Here is an 18919-nt window from a genome sequence, read left to right on the forward strand (position 1 = left end):
GGAAAAGTGACCAACTGGAGATTCCACCACCTTTGCTTAGATGTTTGCAATGGCTTCCAGTCCCTATTGTCCTATGTGGACAGTCCCATTTTGGTTAGCTGCTTATGCTTGAGCTTATGGGGGTGGGTGCCAGCTGCTGGAATCCCCATGGTCAACTGGTAGTGGGGAAATTAAGTATCACATGGTGCCCATGGACCTTGTCTTGCATAGTCAGGCTGATTTCACCAGGTCAAGAGAAGACCAAGTGGTGGACCATGATGAGGACCATATAAATGTCCATGTATAGTAACGCTGTAACTGATGTAACTCTCTCCATTTTCCTGCAGTGTCCCCTGCCTGTCCACCTGGAAGTGTGGTGTGCCCCCTTAATAACCATTGTTACCAGTTAGTAGTGGAAAAAGCCGGCTGGTTCGATGCGCAGAAGGTCTGCCAGGATCTCGGAAATGGAGACATGGCCGTTGTGAGCAGTCATGAGTTGCAGAAGTTTCTGGAGACCCGGGTTACCAGGTACGTGGACATGGCACCACAAGGAAAGTGAAGTGTTTAGCAGTTTTTATGTGTCAGGGGAGGGGCAGCGCCAGCGCCCGCGCCCGTCGTCACCAATCTCTGCCATAACTGATTACTCAGATTAGTGATTAAACGGAGCGTGTAAGATTAGGACCGGTTATCGGTATTTAGTATAATTCAATTGATCATATAGTTTAATGCGCCAGCATGCTCTGCCCACAAGGGAATAGTTAAAGGGAAACTCCACCTCTAAATATCAATTTACTACATTCCTCCATCCAATTCTGCATAAAATGTGCAGCAGCTTTATAAATACTTTATTGATTTTCTACCACCTTTGTTTTCTTCTCCGATCACCGCTAAAGCTAAAGTGTGCATACCAGCTGTTGTGTCACATGTCTGTCAAAGGGGTGGAGCTTAACTGCTGTCTGTTTCCAAGGGCAACCAGCAGGACTCTGAAAGCAGCTATGGTTGTGAATGGAGAACACTAGATCTAAAGATAATTTTTTGCAAATTCACTCAACTTTTTTGAACCCGTCCCTCTTCTGGTCTCAAATATGTGATACTTTAGTCAAATTCTGTAAAATGTCAGTGGACTTCCTAGACTGAAGGTATTTCAGCCAGGACTAGATTTTACTGATTTTGCTGCCTCTGGATATATATTAAAAAAAAAAGTTTTCACCCACAGACAGCAAGCAGAGATCTTCATGTGGTGAAGAATGAAACTGTAAAGTGCATTAGAAAGTAGTGGACGTTTTAATTATTAATCTTTTCATATAGTATTTATGTTTCCGTAGTTGCCAACTGTCTCGAATTTGCAGGGACTGTCCCTGATTTTCAGAGACAATCCTGGCAAATATGGGCTGTCCCAGGCCAAAAATGGGTGTGGCTAACCATAACCCCACCCACAAGTGGGCATTCTTGGGTGGAGTCGGGGGGGGCTCCCATGGGCCGGGTTTTGGATGCCCCGATTTTAATAGGTAAGTATAGGGATTGTACAGGAGTGATGAAACATGACTGCTTTCTTCAGCGCCACCCCTGCCCATGGGTTGTGTGTGTGGTATTGCAGCTCGGGTCCCGAAATGAATTGGCCTGAACTGTAATACCGCAGGCAGCCTGTGGAAAGGCGGGGTGCTGTCTTTTTTAGAAGAAGGCAGCCATGTTTTTCTGATGATGTACAACCCCCTTTAAGAGGGAGGTGGTAGTCGCTTATGTGCGTGTCTTCATATGCTTACCCCTATAGTATAGGGGAGGAGTATCAGATCTGTAGGGGTCCGACTCCGATCAATCAGGAGAACTAGGGGTGCGGCAGGTGGTGTCTCCATGTCGATCTGATAAATGCAGCTATTCTATGACAAACTCAAGGGCAGGATTTGCCTAGTGATATCAGCCCAGGTTTCGGGATCTGTGAAGCTTTGAAATCCTACAATAACACCGTCCTTCTATCGAGAGCCGTTCGCTGCCAGCAGATATTGATAGAACGGTTCGGTTGCAGGGTGGTATTTATTTATAGGGGCCCCTCGGGCGACCCGTCAGTAAATGACTCTATATGTCCTGGGCGTTTTGTCCATTATTTGCTCTGTCTCGGGGGCAGGAAGGAGATCAATGTGTAATTTCCTCCTGAGCAGCCGGCCAGCTCCTGGCACTGACTCCTGTGCACACATATCCTTACAGCAGCTGTTTGCAATCCTTCCCTCCGTCTCTTCTCGGGGGCCCTCTAAGTCAGCTTGTTTCAACCGGTCTGTCTTTGGCAATCGAGGATGCTGGGAGAAGAAACACATGTGTGGCCTGAACGTCTCTACCAGGCCGAGTCCTTAGACTTTCTAATAAGAAGTTGAGATTATAAGGAACATTAAGGATACACCGAAGGTCCCGCTAAAAAGTCCATCATTGATACCATAGGCATCCACTATGAACTGCATGTCTTCGGGGATACCTAGACCCTACATCGATGGGGCAAAAAGGTCCATAAGGGTCGGATTGTTGTGGTCCATTTTTATGGTCTGAAGTTCTGCAGGCAGACAGGGCTGGGTTGAGGATAGGCAAAGTATGTGGCTGCCTAGGGTGTCATTGAAATGGGGGGGAACACAGCAAATGCCAGTGGAGTCGTAGCACCTGTCAGACAATATGGGGGAGATTTATCAAGACCGGCAATGCTGCCATAGATTTCTGACTTGATTTGTTCTAGAAAACTGGAGTAAATGAAGATACATTTGTGGCGGCTGCTGGTCACGCCCTCTTTCCGCCCTTGCCAATGCCCCCTTTCGGAAACGTGGCGTGGGCATGTGCGACTAATTTTGCAGTTTGAGACTTTTTAATGCCACTTTTCTAGAGCAAATGAAATGATAAATCTCCCCCTATATGTCAAAGGGTGGTCAGGCACATATATGGAAGGGCGCAAGGAAGGGAATTGGGGGTGTGTATTGCATGTAAGAGCACTAGTTTTAGCTGGAAAGGAGGACGGGGAGCAGTAGGGGGGTAACTTGAGGTTCCAAGATCCTGACTCAAGATCTTTAATAGGATTCTCCAAACTATTGAGCGTTGTGTGTAATACCATTGCAACCTTTGCTCCACCCATGGTTACGCCCCTGAGGAGCAAATAAAAGACTGATTGTCCATCTGAAAGCTAAGGGCCATGGTTAGGGGCAAATTCTTGAACCCTGCGCAAAAGTAGCTCCTCTTCTCTGTCTCCAGTGGGGCTCCAAATGCTCCATCTTGTGCGCTCACACAAGGGCCAGTATAATAGGAAGCAGAATTTACTAGTCTTGTTATGTTCTTAGCATTATTTTGACACTGATGCCATTTTTTGCCCCCTGCTGTCCAGTGGTCTGGAGGTGTGGATAGGATTCAATGACACCAGAAGTGCCGAATCCCTCCCAGCAGGGAAGCGGTTTGACCTGGAGAGCTGCCAGAACTGGCTTCCAGGGGAGCCCGAGCCATCCCAGGCAGATCGCTGTGTGAGAATGGGACCCAATGGGGTGTGCAACACCGACCTGTGCAGCTCGAAACACAGCTACGTGTGTGAATACAAGCCACAAGGTGAGCACCTTTCATGGCTTCTGGAGGATGAACATTATGAATTGGAGACTCTTCTACATCAGTGTATGTCTAGTATCTCACCCAGGCCAATCGTGGGGTTCTAAGTGGGGGACCCCCTCAGTCTCAATCACAGGGGGCTGGTCTAAAGTGGTCAACTCTACTAATACTGATATTCATGTTGCCTTTGTTCCAGCTCTTACTCTAAATGCTGAATACTTTGTGGTGGGAGCTTCGGTGTTTGATACAAACTGGCCCCTGCAGAACTTGTCAAGAGCAGAGAATGTGTCCTCTCCTGACGAAGGGGTGGAGGTAGGTACAAGACTGAGGACCTACTTCTGTCATTATCAGAATTTTCTCAGTGGCAGCTCTGGAATATAATGCAGGATGTATGTATGTAATGTATGTATGCCATTACCCTGCCAGCATACTAGTGAGTGCAGCTCTGGAGTATAATACAGGATGTAACTCAGGATCAGTACAGGATAAGTAATGTATATACAAAGTGTCTACACCAGCAGAATAGTGAGTGCAGCTCTGGAGTATAATACAGGATGTAACTCAGGATCAGTACAGGATAAGTAATGTATGTACACAGTGACTGCACCAGCAGAATAGTGAGTGCAGCTCTGGGGTATAATACAGGATGTAACTCAGGATCAGTACAGGGTAAGTAATGTATGTACACAGTGACTGCACCAGCAGAATAGTGAGTGCAGCTCTGGAGTATAATACAGGATGTAACTCAGGATCAGTACAGGATAAGTAATGTATGTACACAGTGACTGCACCAGCAGAATAGTGAGTGCAGCTCTGGGGTATAATACAGGATGTAACTCAGGATCAGTACAGGATAAGTAATGTAATGTATGTACACAGTGACTGCACCAGCAGAATAGTGAGTGCAGCTCTGGAGTATAATACAGGATGTAACTCAGGATCAGTACAGGATAAGTAATGTAATGTATGTACACAGTGACTGCACCAGCAGAATAGTGAGTGCAGCTCTGGGGTATAATACAAGATGTAACTCAGGATCAGTGACTCCACCAGCAGTTCTGTTTCCTTTGTGTGTTCACTATGGTAACTTCTACTTCTTTGTCAGGTGCTGATGTTCCCTGAGTTCAGGTTCACACAGACCGTCTACTTATCAGCTCTAGAATTTGTTACTGAAGATCTGGAAGAGTCTGCCCAGATGAGGTTCCAAGTATACACCCCAAGTACAGTGCAAGGTAGGAGCCTAACCCTGTGTGAACTGAAGCCATATAACAAGCTGCTGTATCAGTAACTGAGACCTTCTATATGGAACTGGGTTCTGGTGCGGCCCACATCAGCCGGCTGCTAGCATTAAGTTGGATTTACATGGCCCAATGTTCGGATTCCTACGAACACGCGTTCCCGATAATCTGCCCATGTAAAGGTGCTGCAGATCACCCGATGAGGTTATTTTCGGGAAGGAACGCTTTCTTCCAAGATTTGTTTGCTAATCGTTGCAGTGTCAATGCGCCTTAAAGGGCTTATGCCGTGACTGATGTAAAAAATTCAAATCAGACATCACATAGTACATGCCAACCTCTTTCTAACAGAGCTAGAACCAGCCCTGTACCTCACATGGATCCAGAGATCTCCTCATTCATTGCTCCAGTTGTTCTGCTACATTATCTTCCGCCTGGCTGCTCAGGCGGCGTGTCCTTTCTGCTGCAGCTCTCTCCCTGCAACTGCCTCAGCTTCTAACAGAACATACGGCTTTAAACTGAGCATGTGCGACCAGCTCAGTGAGAAGGACAAAAAATAAGGAAAATAACAAACAGCAGGTGGCGCTATACAGATACATTTTATTGAATAACTCAGTGACTGTGCAAAATTTTTAATTCCATGCAATTACAAAAGTATTCAGGTCCAGGTGCTGGTTTGAAAAATGTAGACTATGTTTCGTGACACAACCCTTTTAAGTCATTGCATAACCCTCTCCCCCGACGTTATGTGACAGTGTGAGGACGCAAAAGAGAGCGGCGCTGGTCCCCAGCCTCTGGAGATACAGCACAGCATACCTTGGTGTGAATGGCTGATACTGGTCGGCGGTCGCTTTCTCCATGGGGTGCACTTGCAGGAAGGAAATTCGGGCTGACAGCAAACGCGATCAACATTACCCAAACATAGAGTAGCTAGAAATTCTAGAGAATCGACCAAAGTATGTGCTTACCATGGAGACGGCATACAAACACGAACAGAACTCCCTGTTTTGTTTGGTGTGGAAAGGATACTTTGAGTTTTTGGGAGCGTCTGCACTTTGTCAGGGTGTGGGTACACCGCGCTGCCCGGATTATAATCATACGGCTAAATCCGGGGCACATCATTCATCTTAGATGGAGATGTGGGATGGGTGCAGTCATTTATAATCTGTAGAGTGAGGGCTCTGTTAACCCTGTATGACTGTAGATGTAGCAGTGCTGGGTTTGTCAGATGTAGTAGCAAAGCCATTGTGGGATTAGTGTTTATATGTCTTTTTACATAGGACTGTAAGTGAGCCGACTGCATTATATGACCACGGATAGTTACCACTATGAAAAAAAATGTGCAACACCAAATAGTTAAATGACAAATTCAGCTCCACTACATCTGTAGCTTAGGTTTAGCCATACGATACATTGTTACATCATTGTCATAACTGTTTATACATTCCTTCCCTCCTTTGAGGGTTGCTGTAGATAGGCAGAGCTAGTCCAGGGATACAGATGTATTCTGGCAAAGATAGATAGATAGATAGATAGATAGATATGAGATAAATATTAGATAGATATGAGATAGATAGAGAGAGAGATATGAGATAGATATTAGATAGACAGATAGATAGATAGATAGGAGATAGATAGATATTAGATAGATGGATAGATAGATATAAGATAGATAGATATGAGATAAATATTAGATAGATGGATAGATAGATATGAGATAGATATGCCTTAACTTAGGTGGTGTAAGGAGGACGGCTCGTCTTGGTGTAGATATAAGGAGGACGACTCGTCTTGGTGTAGATATAAGGAGGACGGCTCGTCTTGGTGTAGATATAAGGAGGACGGCTCGTCTTGGTGTAGATATAAGGAGGACGGCTCGTCTTGGTGTAGATATAAGGAGGGCGACTCGTCTTGGTGTAGATATAAGGAGGACGGCTTGTCTTGGTGTAGATATAAGGAGGACGGCTTGTCTTGGTGTAGATATAAGGAGGACGACTCGTCTTGATGTTGACATAAGGAGGATGGCTCCTCTTGGTGTAGATATAAGGAGAAAGGCTCCTCTTGGTGTAGATGTAAGGAGGATGGCTCCTCTTGGTGTAGATGTAAGGAGGATGGCTCCTCTTGGTGTAGATGTAAGGAGGATGGCTCCTCTTGGTGTAGATGTAAGGAGGATGGCTCGTCTTAGTGTAGACGTAAGGAGGACAGCTTGTCTTGCTGTTCCTCATGATATCATGCATTCTTATGAAGCATCTCTTGACTTTCCCTTCTGACCTTTTTATTCTCCAGGTTGCCTGGTGAAAAGTACCTTCTCTCCAATTTCCCCCCTGCCCATCAACGAGAGTTTCCCCGAGTGTGAGGAAGATCTGGAGCCTTCTAATTACACCAACAGCACTTTACCGGTGGAGAGCGGCTGCTTCCCTGCCACCGAATCTGCCATCTCTGCCACCGAATATGCCATCTCTGCCACCGAATATGCCATCTCTGCCACCTCATTGCCAACCCAGTCCAGTAACAGTCTTCCTAACTTCATCCTGATGAAGGAGTATTTCTTCATAATACCTCCAGGAAACGCAACTCAGTATTTGGTAATGTGCCAAGACTTTGTACTTTATCCTTTCTTACAACTCTGCATTTCAATATCCCTCTGTTATTCCTCCTGGACATGTAAGAATAAATTAAAGAAGGGTTGCTGAATGAGCTCTGCTAAGCAAACATGCTCCAAAAATGTTACTTGCAATTATTTACTAAAACAGAGAGAGACGACAGGTCCCCATGGGTTATATTGGTGGTCCAACCACTGGGACCCCCAATAGTTGCTAGAATGGGATACCTCAGTCCCTATCTCTCCTCCTCATTAGAGATGGTGTCTTGCTAATTGCTAGCCACTCATATCCCCAATGCATGAGTTGACAAGACAAGTGGGGGAACGAAGATGACAACTTCTCTAAGCACATTTCTTTACCAGAAGCGTGGTTGTCACTTTTAATCTATACTGTTTGTAATGGATCCTATTCATTTCTATAGGAACATTTTATTGCAGCCTTAACTTGCACTTTAAGGCCCATGACATCACTATATGATCATTGGTGTCCGACCTCTGGGACCCCACTGATCCTGAGAACGAAGGGGTCACAGAACTGGTTTAGCTGCTGTCACATCACAGTCTTTCCCTGCAGAGCGGCACCCTGGTCTCAAACTATGAGGTGAAGTGTAGCATGGCCCAGTTAAGTGAATGGGGCCAGCTGGGATGTTCAGGGACACCTTAGAAGGAGGTGCAGCACTATGGCCCCTTAATTCTCAGGATTGTAGGGCGTCCCAGAGGTGAAAGTCACACATCCATTTTTCCATATGGACACTCAGAGTGTACACAACTTTTGTCTCCAGGGGGTCACCAGGTCCAGGTCAAGTCTTCACTGCGACAAGGCTGAGTTTTAATACAGCAGGCCTAGAATTGGAATGCCCCTTTAGTTATGATTACCGGGTCATGGTGTTTAAAAGATTGATTACATTTCTTTTCATTGACTTTTTAGGCATCTTTTGAGGATGTGAGCATTGAGGTGCTACCGGGTTCCCTCATTGTGGTCCAGCATGATGCACCACCGAAAAAGTTTCTGCATTGCCACTCTACCAGATCTTACCACGTTGTTCACCAGCAGAGTTGGATGGACTGCATTCCTGGGGATCTCCTCGGAGGATTATTAGTCAACAGCACAGTTGATTGGCCCAGTAAAGTCGATGGTGGAGCATCTTGCTCCATAAGAGTCATTGGTACCTCTGAAGAAAATTCTCATATTTTTAGCCATTCACCAAATGGTGGTCTCAAGAATCCTGGCAGATACACCGTCATGGCAAAATTCAGTAACCAGTTGCTTGAGGCTAATCATTCTTGTACCTTCACTGTGGTGTCACCAGTTTCAGGCTTGGAAGTGGCTTACCCAATCCCTCAAGAGGAGATCTATTATGTCCCTGTCAATAACACTGTTCTGGTCCTCAAACTCCTCACAGGTTCCAATGCGACAGCCTATTGGGTTGGCACCAACCAGAGCTGGAGCTTTGGGCAAACATGTCCTCCAGTGATTTCCACACGCAACACTCAGTGTGATGCAGTAGGAAGTGACATTTCTTATGCCGAGATCAACCTCCAGGGTCTCGGCAAAGAAGTTGTGGAAGTCGTTATATTAGTGGAAAATGAGATAAGCTCAGAAAACAGAACAATTCAAGTAAAAATGGAGGAACCCATCAGAGGACTGAGCATCAGCCCATACCCACAGGAGAGAGTTCTGGTCAACACCCGGGTGGTAGGTTCCAGTGCTTTTCATTTTTATTAGTTTAGCTCTTAAAGGGGTTGTGTGGTGTAAAAACCCTATTCTCATCCTACCCTCTTAGTGACTGTGCAGTTAATCCTCTGTTCAGGATCCTCATCTCTTGGCCAGAGTAGAGAGTGGGTACAAACAGTGTCTCACTCTGGAGGAAGGACTTGACCTTAGCTTAAATTGGCGTAAGTTACAGCTCTAGTCTACACCAGCCTCTAGTTCACGTAGATTTGAGTTTCTGGTTTATGAAGTACCAGAGATGCACCTAATTTATTAAGGGGCATCTCCCTCTTCATAACTTAGGTGCATATTACTCTAGCACACAGGGGAACAATATTGATCTATGGGAACGCCAATCTTGATAAATCTCCCCCTAAATCTCCAAAGCTCTTTTCAGGGTCACCCTGCCGTTTTGGGAATTAGGGTCCAAGCTCATGGGCCACCACAACCAGTATTGGTTTCATTTCTAAGACTCTTGTAGGTACAGATGGTTCCCGTACCTGCAGTAATTTCCCAGTCTGTTCCATTCCTTCCTTCACTGGCTGAGACTTTGGGATTGTCTGGACGAGACATCTCTTCATGAGTTATGACTCATAGAGACAGAGAACTTGTTATAGTGTCTACAGACTGGTCTTGTAAGTGGCTGTATTCAGAGTTCTGCTGTGCAGGTGGATTCCGTATCACCGAAATGTCCTAGCAGAATACTGCAATGTATTATTGCAAATGAGGCATAAACCGCAGTCGGAGACTGTCCGCCTGTGCAGTGTTTTCCTGTCTCTTCTTCCATCCGGTTTCCCAGGGCGCCCTCACCATGTGCGGTCCTTATGTTCAAATCTGCATCCCATTATTACAGTTATAATAAGCAGAGCTGATCTCTTCCGATCAAGCTCCCTCCACCCCTGTAGCCACCAACATTGGGTTATTATAGGAAACCTGTCCATGACAGTAACCCACAGAGCTCAAAATGATAACTCCATGGATGTGACCTCTTGTGTATCTGTCACTTTTAAATGGATTTCCCTTTAAGAATTCAGATCAGTCAGCAGACTAATGGTGGTCATAGGCTTTAGGCCAACAGCAATTCCTCCCGGCAACCCCATGCGAATACACATTAGGCTTGAAGGCGCATGCATGTGTTCTCAATGGGAGAGGAGAATATGCCGCTGCCATACCCTTATCCGCCATACCTAGCCCTTCTTTTCTCCAACATCTGCCACCGGGAGTAAGTTGGGACAATCCCATACAAATTAGATGGTCTGCCATCCCTGCTGAATTCATCTAATGAGTGCGGCCACCTTTAGACTAGGGTTACATGTCGTCTTTGGGTGCATGATTCACAGTCATGTGTAAAAGTCGCACAGTGGTGACAATCACTGAACTGCCCTACTCTAAAAGCTGCAGGTTCCATAGACCTGCCTCGGCACATTACAGGTCCCTCTCAATGTCTGTCAAAGGGGCTCCTTAGTACAGATTGTCTGAGTCTCCTGACCGACCTGCATAAAGTTGGAACACTCCTGAATTTAAATGTTTTGTTTTTTACAATTACAAAACACAGATACAAAAAGCAGATCTTTTTATAACCTGACTTTAAGTTCTGGTTTGGTTCCACACTGTTGACCTCCAATAGTCCCCAACACTGATGTCAGGCATCATCCTGATGCTATTTGAATGTAGCAGCTAAGCTCTACCAGCCATGGTGAGATTTTGTCCTTATTGGTTTTACATCTTCCAACCATGATTGCCATCCATGGTCATGTGACATGAGCACTGCCCATGAGGAGCTTCAGGGGACTTTCTGACAATCTGTTAGGCAGTTCCTCTTACTCTACTTTCAATGTACATTGTGATTTACTTCCACCTTTAATATGTCATGTAGCCTCCTGTTTCCTTCTGCCTTTCAGAACAATGTGGCTTCTGTGGAGTCTGGATCTGACGTGGTGTTCAAATGGACAGTGGACGATCGCTCTTCTCTTACCTACTGCTACACCGTCTTCAATGTAATCTACCAGACGTCAGCTGTGTACAAGCTAACGGTAAAGCCGATTATGGTCATTTTATATTTTGATCAGCTGCTCAAGTAATACTTTGGTATTAAAGGTGTCCTCCAAGAATTCATTATCAATGACCCCTCCTCAGAATAGGCTCCTTCAAACAGCTGATTGAAGGGGGTTCTGGTGGTCGGACCCCCATCAATTTTATATGGGTGACCTATCCTGACGCAGTACCTATCTTATCTTCTTGGACCCCTGTGAGCATGCATTAGGTGGAGAAGAGGAAATTGAGATGATCTGCACTCGAATCTGAATTTTTCAGATGAAACATATTAAAGGGATCCTGTTGTGTTTTCCTCCACAGCTGACCGCCTCCAACCACGTCAGCAGTGCCTCCTTAACCTACAATGTCACAGTAGAGCAGATGAACCCAATGCGAAGTCTTCAAGTCAGTGGAGTCCCAAGCATTGTGACCCAGAATGCATTGCTAGAGCTCTCTGCTACCATCATACTTGACTCTGCAGTTGAGGCCACATTCAGGCGAGTCTCTCTATACATTATTCGTAACTTCTGGATGGACAGGCTTGGAGACCCACGTCACATTAACATGTTGTATGTTCCAGGTGGACGTTTGGGGATGGCACACAAGAAGATTATCATTTCAAGCCTCCATATAACCAGTCGTTCCCTGTTCCTGACCTGTCTGTTCATATGGTGCTTATAGAGAATAACATTACCCACACCTATCAGGAATCCGGTGAGATATTTGCCCTCTAAAATGATTTTATGGTTCAGATCAGGTTGTGCATTATGAGATTACCGCAAGGTAAAATAGCCCCTAGCTTATGTTTATCTTGCCGATCCTGACGATGCCGTTCCGACACTGTCTGGATTCCCACTGCTCTCCACTTCCTGCTTACGTCTCAACACAGCAGGAAATGGGTGGGAAAGGCACTCAGCCAATCAGCGGCTGAGCCAAGGTCACCTCCTCAGGCAGTGATTGGCTGAGCACCATTCCCAGCCATATCTTGCCATGTCAAGACAGGAGCAGGAAGTGGACCGCAGCGGGGACCCATGCACTTTCTGAACAGCAGTTCCGGGAGATACGCTACCTTTACTTTTTTTTAACAATTTCATCACCATCCCACATATTTCTTTTTTCCATTGGAATACCCCTTTAAAGGGCTTCTTGTCTTTTGAAAAGGGCAGAGAACAGTTTAACTTAATAAATGATAACTTACAATTGTGGAAAAAATGCTTAGAATGGTGTAAAATAATAATAAGTCATACTCGCCTTACCGATCCAGTTCTGGCGTTTCCTGTCGGTCTCTACGTTTTGGTTCCTCCCGACACACTGGAAATGACTGGCTGCAGTAGTGACCTCTACTAGCTGTGCAGCCATTTCCTGTGTGTCAAGAGGGACCAGGAAGTAGAGACTGGCAGGGGACCAGGGTCGGAACTAGATCAGCTAGGAGATTATGACTTATTTTATTGTTTTACACCATTTTGAGCATTTTTTTTACTACGTCAGCCCCTTCACTTAAACCTTATAATTATATGTTCTAAACTATACCTTCAAATATGAAGAGTGTTTTTCTGACATTAAAACAAGTATATAAAAAATTGCTAAATGCAGTTTTCTTGTAAATCAAACACATTTATTTTATTTTTTTCAGGAGAATACAATTTGACATTGACCGTCTTCAACAAGTATGAAAACTCGTCTCAGGAGGTTCCCCTGCAGGTTCAAGGATCCTTGACCAACTTAACCATTGTTACTGATGTTCCAGTCTTGGTCAGTGAGAAATCTGTCATTTTTCAAGTAATCCCTGAACCCTCACCATTCGGTGTCCTCTACACCTGGGACTTGGGTGATGGCACCTTCTACTATAATACCAGTGAGCTAGCGTTGAATCACACGTATGCCAGATCTGGGACATACAACGTCAGTGTCCATGCTGTCAATGACATCAGTGAGATATGGGCAGTAAAGGCCGTCCATGTTTATGAGGAGATAACCGGTTTGGTTGTGTCATCTGATGAACCAACTGAGAGGGGCTTACAGACCTTTATCAATGCTTCGGTGGAAACTGGGGACAATATCACGTGGAGGTTCAACATGGGCGATGGGCACATATTCGAGGGTAACGAGCCTATGATGAACTATACATATGTCAAAGATGGAAATTACACGGTTAATGTAACTGCTAGCAATGCGGTCAACTCTTTGTCGGAGTTCCTTCAAGTCCGCGTGTATGTCCTACAGGTACTTAAAATAGAACCCTCTACTTGCATCCTCGAAAATGCGAATGTGACACTCACGGCGTATGTTACAGGGGATTATGAACACTATACCTTTAACTGGACCTTTGGCAACAATTCCTCAAGTATCACCATTTATGGGATCCCATCAGTAGAGTGGGACTTCTCGTCAAGTGGAATATTCCCGCTTTCCCTTATACTCTCCAGCCAGGTAAACAAAGCTTATTATTACACCAATGTTTGCATCGAGCCTGAAATCGTCAACGTCACCTTATTGCCGGCACAACAGAATATAAGTCTAGGCAAAGAAAGTCATTTCCAAGTCATTGTCTTCCCTGCCTACCAGTACAGATATGTATGGGACTTTGGGGCAAATGGTTCTAGATATAACGGTGGGACGGAGGTCCAATTCTTGTACAGAGTTCCTGGTGTGTATCAAGTAATGGTGTCTGTGTTCAACAACGTCTCTTTCCACAATGGTACTGCGTTGGTAGATGTCCAAGAACCCATCGGGACTATCAAAATTGAACACAATGGGACACAGTTTTTGGAACTAGATCACATCTACTTATTTTCGGCCGTAGGAATTGGAACTAAAGTTCAATATCACTGGGATTTTGGAGATGGGAACACAGCTGAAGGAAAGACAGTGACTTATATTTACAACACCACAGGGAGCTTTACCATCATTCTGAATGGTTTCAATGGTGTAAGTAGCAGTAGAACCCATATGAACATAACAGTCAAAACTCGAATACATGGACTAACCATGAACGCCACCAGGACTGTGATTCCTCTGAACGGTTCCGTGACCTTCTCTGCTTTCCTCAAGTCAGGAGATGATGTCCGATATTCATGGATACTGTGTGATCGTTGCTCTCCAATATTTAGTAATTCCACAATTTCGTACACTTTCCGCTCTATCGGAACATTTAACGTCATCGTGACGGCTGAGAATGAACTCGGTTCCCTCCAGGATAGTATTGTTATATATGTATTACAGACCATTGAAGGACTTCAAATTGCAACAGGTGATTTGGTCAATGATTGCTGTTTCCCGACCAACAAGAGCCTACCTCTACAGGCCACCATTAAAGATGGGACCAATATTTCATACAGTTGGTTTATCTTAAAGAATGACAGTGTAATTCAGAGTGGGACAGGCAAAACTTATCAGTTCATGAGTGTGGAACCTGAAACTTATACCATTGTTCTCAAGGCGGTCAATATGTTGGGAAATGCAAGCGTCAGGATCAACGTGGTGTTTGTGGAAACCCTTGGCCAAATTCATCTCTTGGTGTTCCCTAATCCAGCTCCTCTCAACACAACAGTCAACATTACTATGAGTTTGAGCAGTGGGTCTGGGGTGATGTACACTTGGTATCTGGAGGAAAGTGTGGTCTGGTTCACTTATGAATCCTACATATTGTATAGTTTTCAAAGCCCTGGTCCAAAGGAGGTACTTGCCATTGCCAACAACACATTAGGCTCTTTCAACTCAACAATCACAATCTTTGTTCAAGAGCCAGTTGAGGGTTTATCCATAATGAGCTTGGACCATAAAGGAGATTATGTGCCCACGGGGACTGTCTTGTACCTCACCAGCAGTGTTCAGCATGGTACAAATGTGTCATGGATCTGGAGCATTCCTGGTGGGAACATCGATGGAAAAGTGGCCATTGTTCCATTTGAGGAAGCTGGGTTCTTCACAATTAGCCTCAATGCCTCAAATGATGTGAGTTGGGAAATTGCATACAAAAACATCACAGTCCAAGACAGAATACATGGTCTGAAACTGCACGTGAGCAAGATAGAGGTGGAACCTGGGGAGTTGGTCACCTTCAACATCAGTTTGTCTGCTGGTTCCTCTGTCCGCTATATGCTGACCATAAATGGAGACTTCTCCATTGTTCTTAACAGTACCACTTACACATACGAGTTTAACAAAATTGGTGGCTATCCTGTGACTGTGGTGGCACAAAACGAAGTGAGTGAAGAACGGTCAACGGTCATGATATCCGTGCTTGAAGCCATAAAGAACTTGAAACTTGTAAATTGTTGTGAAGATGCCATACCAGCTAGGATCGAGAAAAACTTCAGAGCAGCAGTCAGTCATGGTTCTTTGGTTGCCTACAATTGGCTTTTTGACCTGCAGGGTCACCCTGCCACCAGTTTAGCAGGAGGAAATGTGACTTACACCCCAGTAGGTGCTGGAGCCCTCACCATACACATCAGTGCATCGAATGCTCTGGGAAGTCAGAACATCTCAAAGTTTATAAAAGTCCAAGAACTGATTGTAGGACTCAACTTGATTCCAGTCAATGCATTCGTAAACAGAAGTGTAACATTTAATGCCCTCGTGCTTCCAAGCCCTCTGGATGTTAGATATGAATGGTCTTTTGGAGATAATACTCCTCTTTTAGTAACATACTCAGCATCTCTCAACCATACTTACCAGGCACCTGGAGACTTTAAGGTGAAGGTCAATGCCTCTAATCTAATCAGTTTTTGGGTCTCTGTAATAACTGTGACCACACGGATACTTGAGTGCGAGGAACCAGAAGTACAGCTAGAGCTGCCTACTCAAGTGATTATGAGAAGATCCCAGAAGAATTATATTGAGGCTGAGATCAATCTCCGTGGATGTATCAGCTACCAAACCAAACACCTATGGGAGATTTACAAAGCAGCCAGCTGCCTTCACTACCGCGAGTCTGACAAGGTCCACCTTCTGAATGTTGATATGAGCCGACCTCAGCTGGTAGTGCCTAAGCTAGCTCTCGAGATTGGAGACTATTGCTTTGTGTTCTCAGTGTCCTTTGGAGACACACCATTGTCTAAAAGCAGTTATGCCAATGTTACGATGTTGCCGAGCAGACTGGTGCCGATCATAGACGGAGGATCCTATAGAGTTTGGTCAAGTAGTCGGGATTTAATATTGGATGGGAAGAAGTCTTATGACCCAAATCTTGATGAAGAAGAGCAGACACCCCTCTCATATAAATGGTCATGTACAACGCTGACAAAGGTAAGACGTTCGATTATCCATTATACATATCCATTAGTCAATCATCCATTATGTTGCTGCGCTAGCTGGACTCTTCCAGTTAAAGTATATGATAGAAAAGAAGGACTATATAAAAAGTCACACATCCAAAAGTATCTCCAAAATGTAACAATCTTTATTAAAGCCACCGATAAAAAAGATCTGCTATTTTCAGATCTTGCAGGTACACCCCCCCCCCCCCAAACTTGTGATGAGTATAGATGCTCCAGAACTGTTACTACATGGGGAATGCAAGTAGTTACTAAATCAGACAAGTCAGGAGAGGGGACGGGTCCTCTTTAAAGCCCCCACTGACATTTTCTGTCGAGATGCTCTGCTATAATGCTGGTCTAAAAACAAATGTTTCAAATGCTCCTTTTAGAGTTTACAGAGTGCTCCATGTAATTCAGAAGTCACTTCAGATATGGGTGAGATGTCCATACACAAGTCAAAGCTGGAACCTGATGTGGAGTACACCTTTTTCCTGACTATCAGTAAACCCGATAGACATCCTGAGTCCACCAACCAAACGGTGAGTGATAATGTTCCTTCATGGGCGCAGTATAAAAGTAGTTATATTCCTGTACATAGGAGCAGTATTATAGTAGTTATATTCTTGTACATAGGAGCAGTATTATAGTAGTTATATTCTTGTACATAGGAGCAGTATTATAGTAGTTATATTCTTGTACATAGGGGGCAGTATTATAGTAGTTATATTCGTGTACATAGGAGCAGTATTATAGTAGTTATATTCTTGTACATAGGAGGCAGTATTATAGTAGTTATATTCTTGTACATAGGAGCAGTATTATAGTAGTTATATTCTTGTACATAGGAGGCAGTATTATAGTAGTTATATTCTTGTATATAGGAGCAGTATTATAGTAGTTATATTCTTGTACATAGGAGGCAGTATTATAGTAGTTATATTCTTGTACATAGGAGGCAGTATTATAGCAGTTATATTCTTGTACATAGGAGCAGTATTATAGTAGTTATATTCTTGTACATAGGAGGCAGTATTATAGCAGTTATATTCTTGTACATAGGAGGCAGTATTATAGTAGTTATATTCTTGTACATAGGAGGCAGTATTATAGCAGTTATATTCTTGTACATAGGAGGCAGTATTATAGTAGTTATATTCTTGTACATAGGAGCAGTATTATAGTAGTTATATTATTGTATATAGGAGGCAGTATTATAGTAGTTATATTCTTGTATATAGGAGCAGTATTATAGTAGTTATATTCTTGTACATAGGAGCAGTATTATAGTAGTTATATTCTTGTACATAGGAGGCAGTATTATAGTAGTTATATTCTTGTACATAGGAGGCAGTATTATAGTAGTTATATTCTTGTACATAGGAGGCAGTATTATAGCAGTTATATTCTTGTACATAGGAGGCAGTATTATAGTAGTTATATTCTTGTACATAGGGGGCAGTATTATAGTAGTTATATTCTTGTACATAGGAGCAGTATTATAGTAGTTATATTCTTATGCACAGGAGCAGTATTATAGCAGTTATATTCTTGTACACAGGAGCAGTATAATAGTAGTTATATTCTTTTATATAGGAGCAGTATTATAGTAGTTATATTCTTTTATATAGGAGCAGTATTATAGTAGTTATATTCTTTTATATAGGAGCAGTATTATAGTAGTTATATTCTTTTATATAGGAGCAGTATTATAGTAGTTATATTCTTGTACATAGGAGGCAGTATTATAGTAGTTATATTCTTGTACATAGGAGGCAGTATTATAGTAGTTATATTCTTGTACATAGGAGGCAGTATTATAGTAGTTATATTCTTGTATATAGGAGGCAGTATTATAGTAGTTATATTCTTGTACACAGGAGCAGTATTATAGCAGTTATATTCTTGTACATAGGAGCAGTATTATAGTAGTTATATTCTTGTACATAGGATGCAGTATTATAGTAGTTATATTCTTGTACATAGGGGGCAGTATTATAGTAGTTATATTCTTGTACATAGGATGCAGTATTATAGTAGTTATATTCCTGTACATAGGGGGCAGTATTATAGTAGTTATATTCTTGTACATAGGAGGCGGTATTATGTTACATGCACACGACCGTTGTGTGTTTTGCAGTCCGCCAATTGTGGATCCGCAAAGCACGGATGGCGTCCGTGTGCGTTCCGCAATTTGTAGAACGGCACGGACAGCCATTAATATAACTGCCTATTCTTGTCCGCAAAATGGACAAGAATAGGACCGGTTATATTTTTTGGCGGACCACAGAGCGGAGCAATGAATGCGGACAGCGCACGGAGTGCTGTCCGCATCTTTTGTGGCCCCATTGAAGTGCAAAAACTGCGGCTCGGATGCGGACCAAAACAACGGTCGTGTGCATGTAGCCTTATAGTAGTGATATTCTTGTACAGTAGGGCAGCATTATTTTCATCAGTACTGGTCCATGAAGATGTTGTACTTAGTATACAGGATATAACAAGGTATCATAAATCTTGGTTTACAGTAATGTTTGTCGCA

General features: G+C 43.7%; 1 protein-coding gene across 2 annotated transcripts in view; it reads left to right on the top strand.

Annotated features, from left to right (window-relative positions):
* The window catches only part of PKD1 (polycystin 1, transient receptor potential channel interacting), a 92575-nt gene that overhangs the window by 39042 nt on the left and 34614 nt on the right, over positions 1-18919 (top strand). For both annotated transcript variants that reach the window (XM_044304842.1, XM_044304843.1), the window contains exons 5-15: positions 327-507; positions 3332-3546; positions 3740-3855; positions 4649-4775; positions 7065-7363; positions 8309-9076; positions 10993-11124; positions 11447-11622; positions 11706-11839; positions 12759-16372; positions 16773-16922. In XM_044304842.1, the coding sequence (XP_044160777.1) occupies positions 327-507; positions 3332-3546; positions 3740-3855; positions 4649-4775; positions 7065-7363; positions 8309-9076; positions 10993-11124; positions 11447-11622; positions 11706-11839; positions 12759-16372; positions 16773-16922 (5912 nt within the window). The remainder of the gene's footprint in view (positions 1-326; positions 508-3331; positions 3547-3739; positions 3856-4648; positions 4776-7064; positions 7364-8308; positions 9077-10992; positions 11125-11446; positions 11623-11705; positions 11840-12758; positions 16373-16772; positions 16923-18919) is intronic.

The sequence above is a fragment of the Bufo gargarizans genome, chromosome 8, assembly GCF_014858855.1.
Source record: "Bufo gargarizans isolate SCDJY-AF-19 chromosome 8, ASM1485885v1, whole genome shotgun sequence".
Taxonomy (NCBI): Eukaryota; Metazoa; Chordata; class Amphibia; order Anura; family Bufonidae; genus Bufo; species Bufo gargarizans.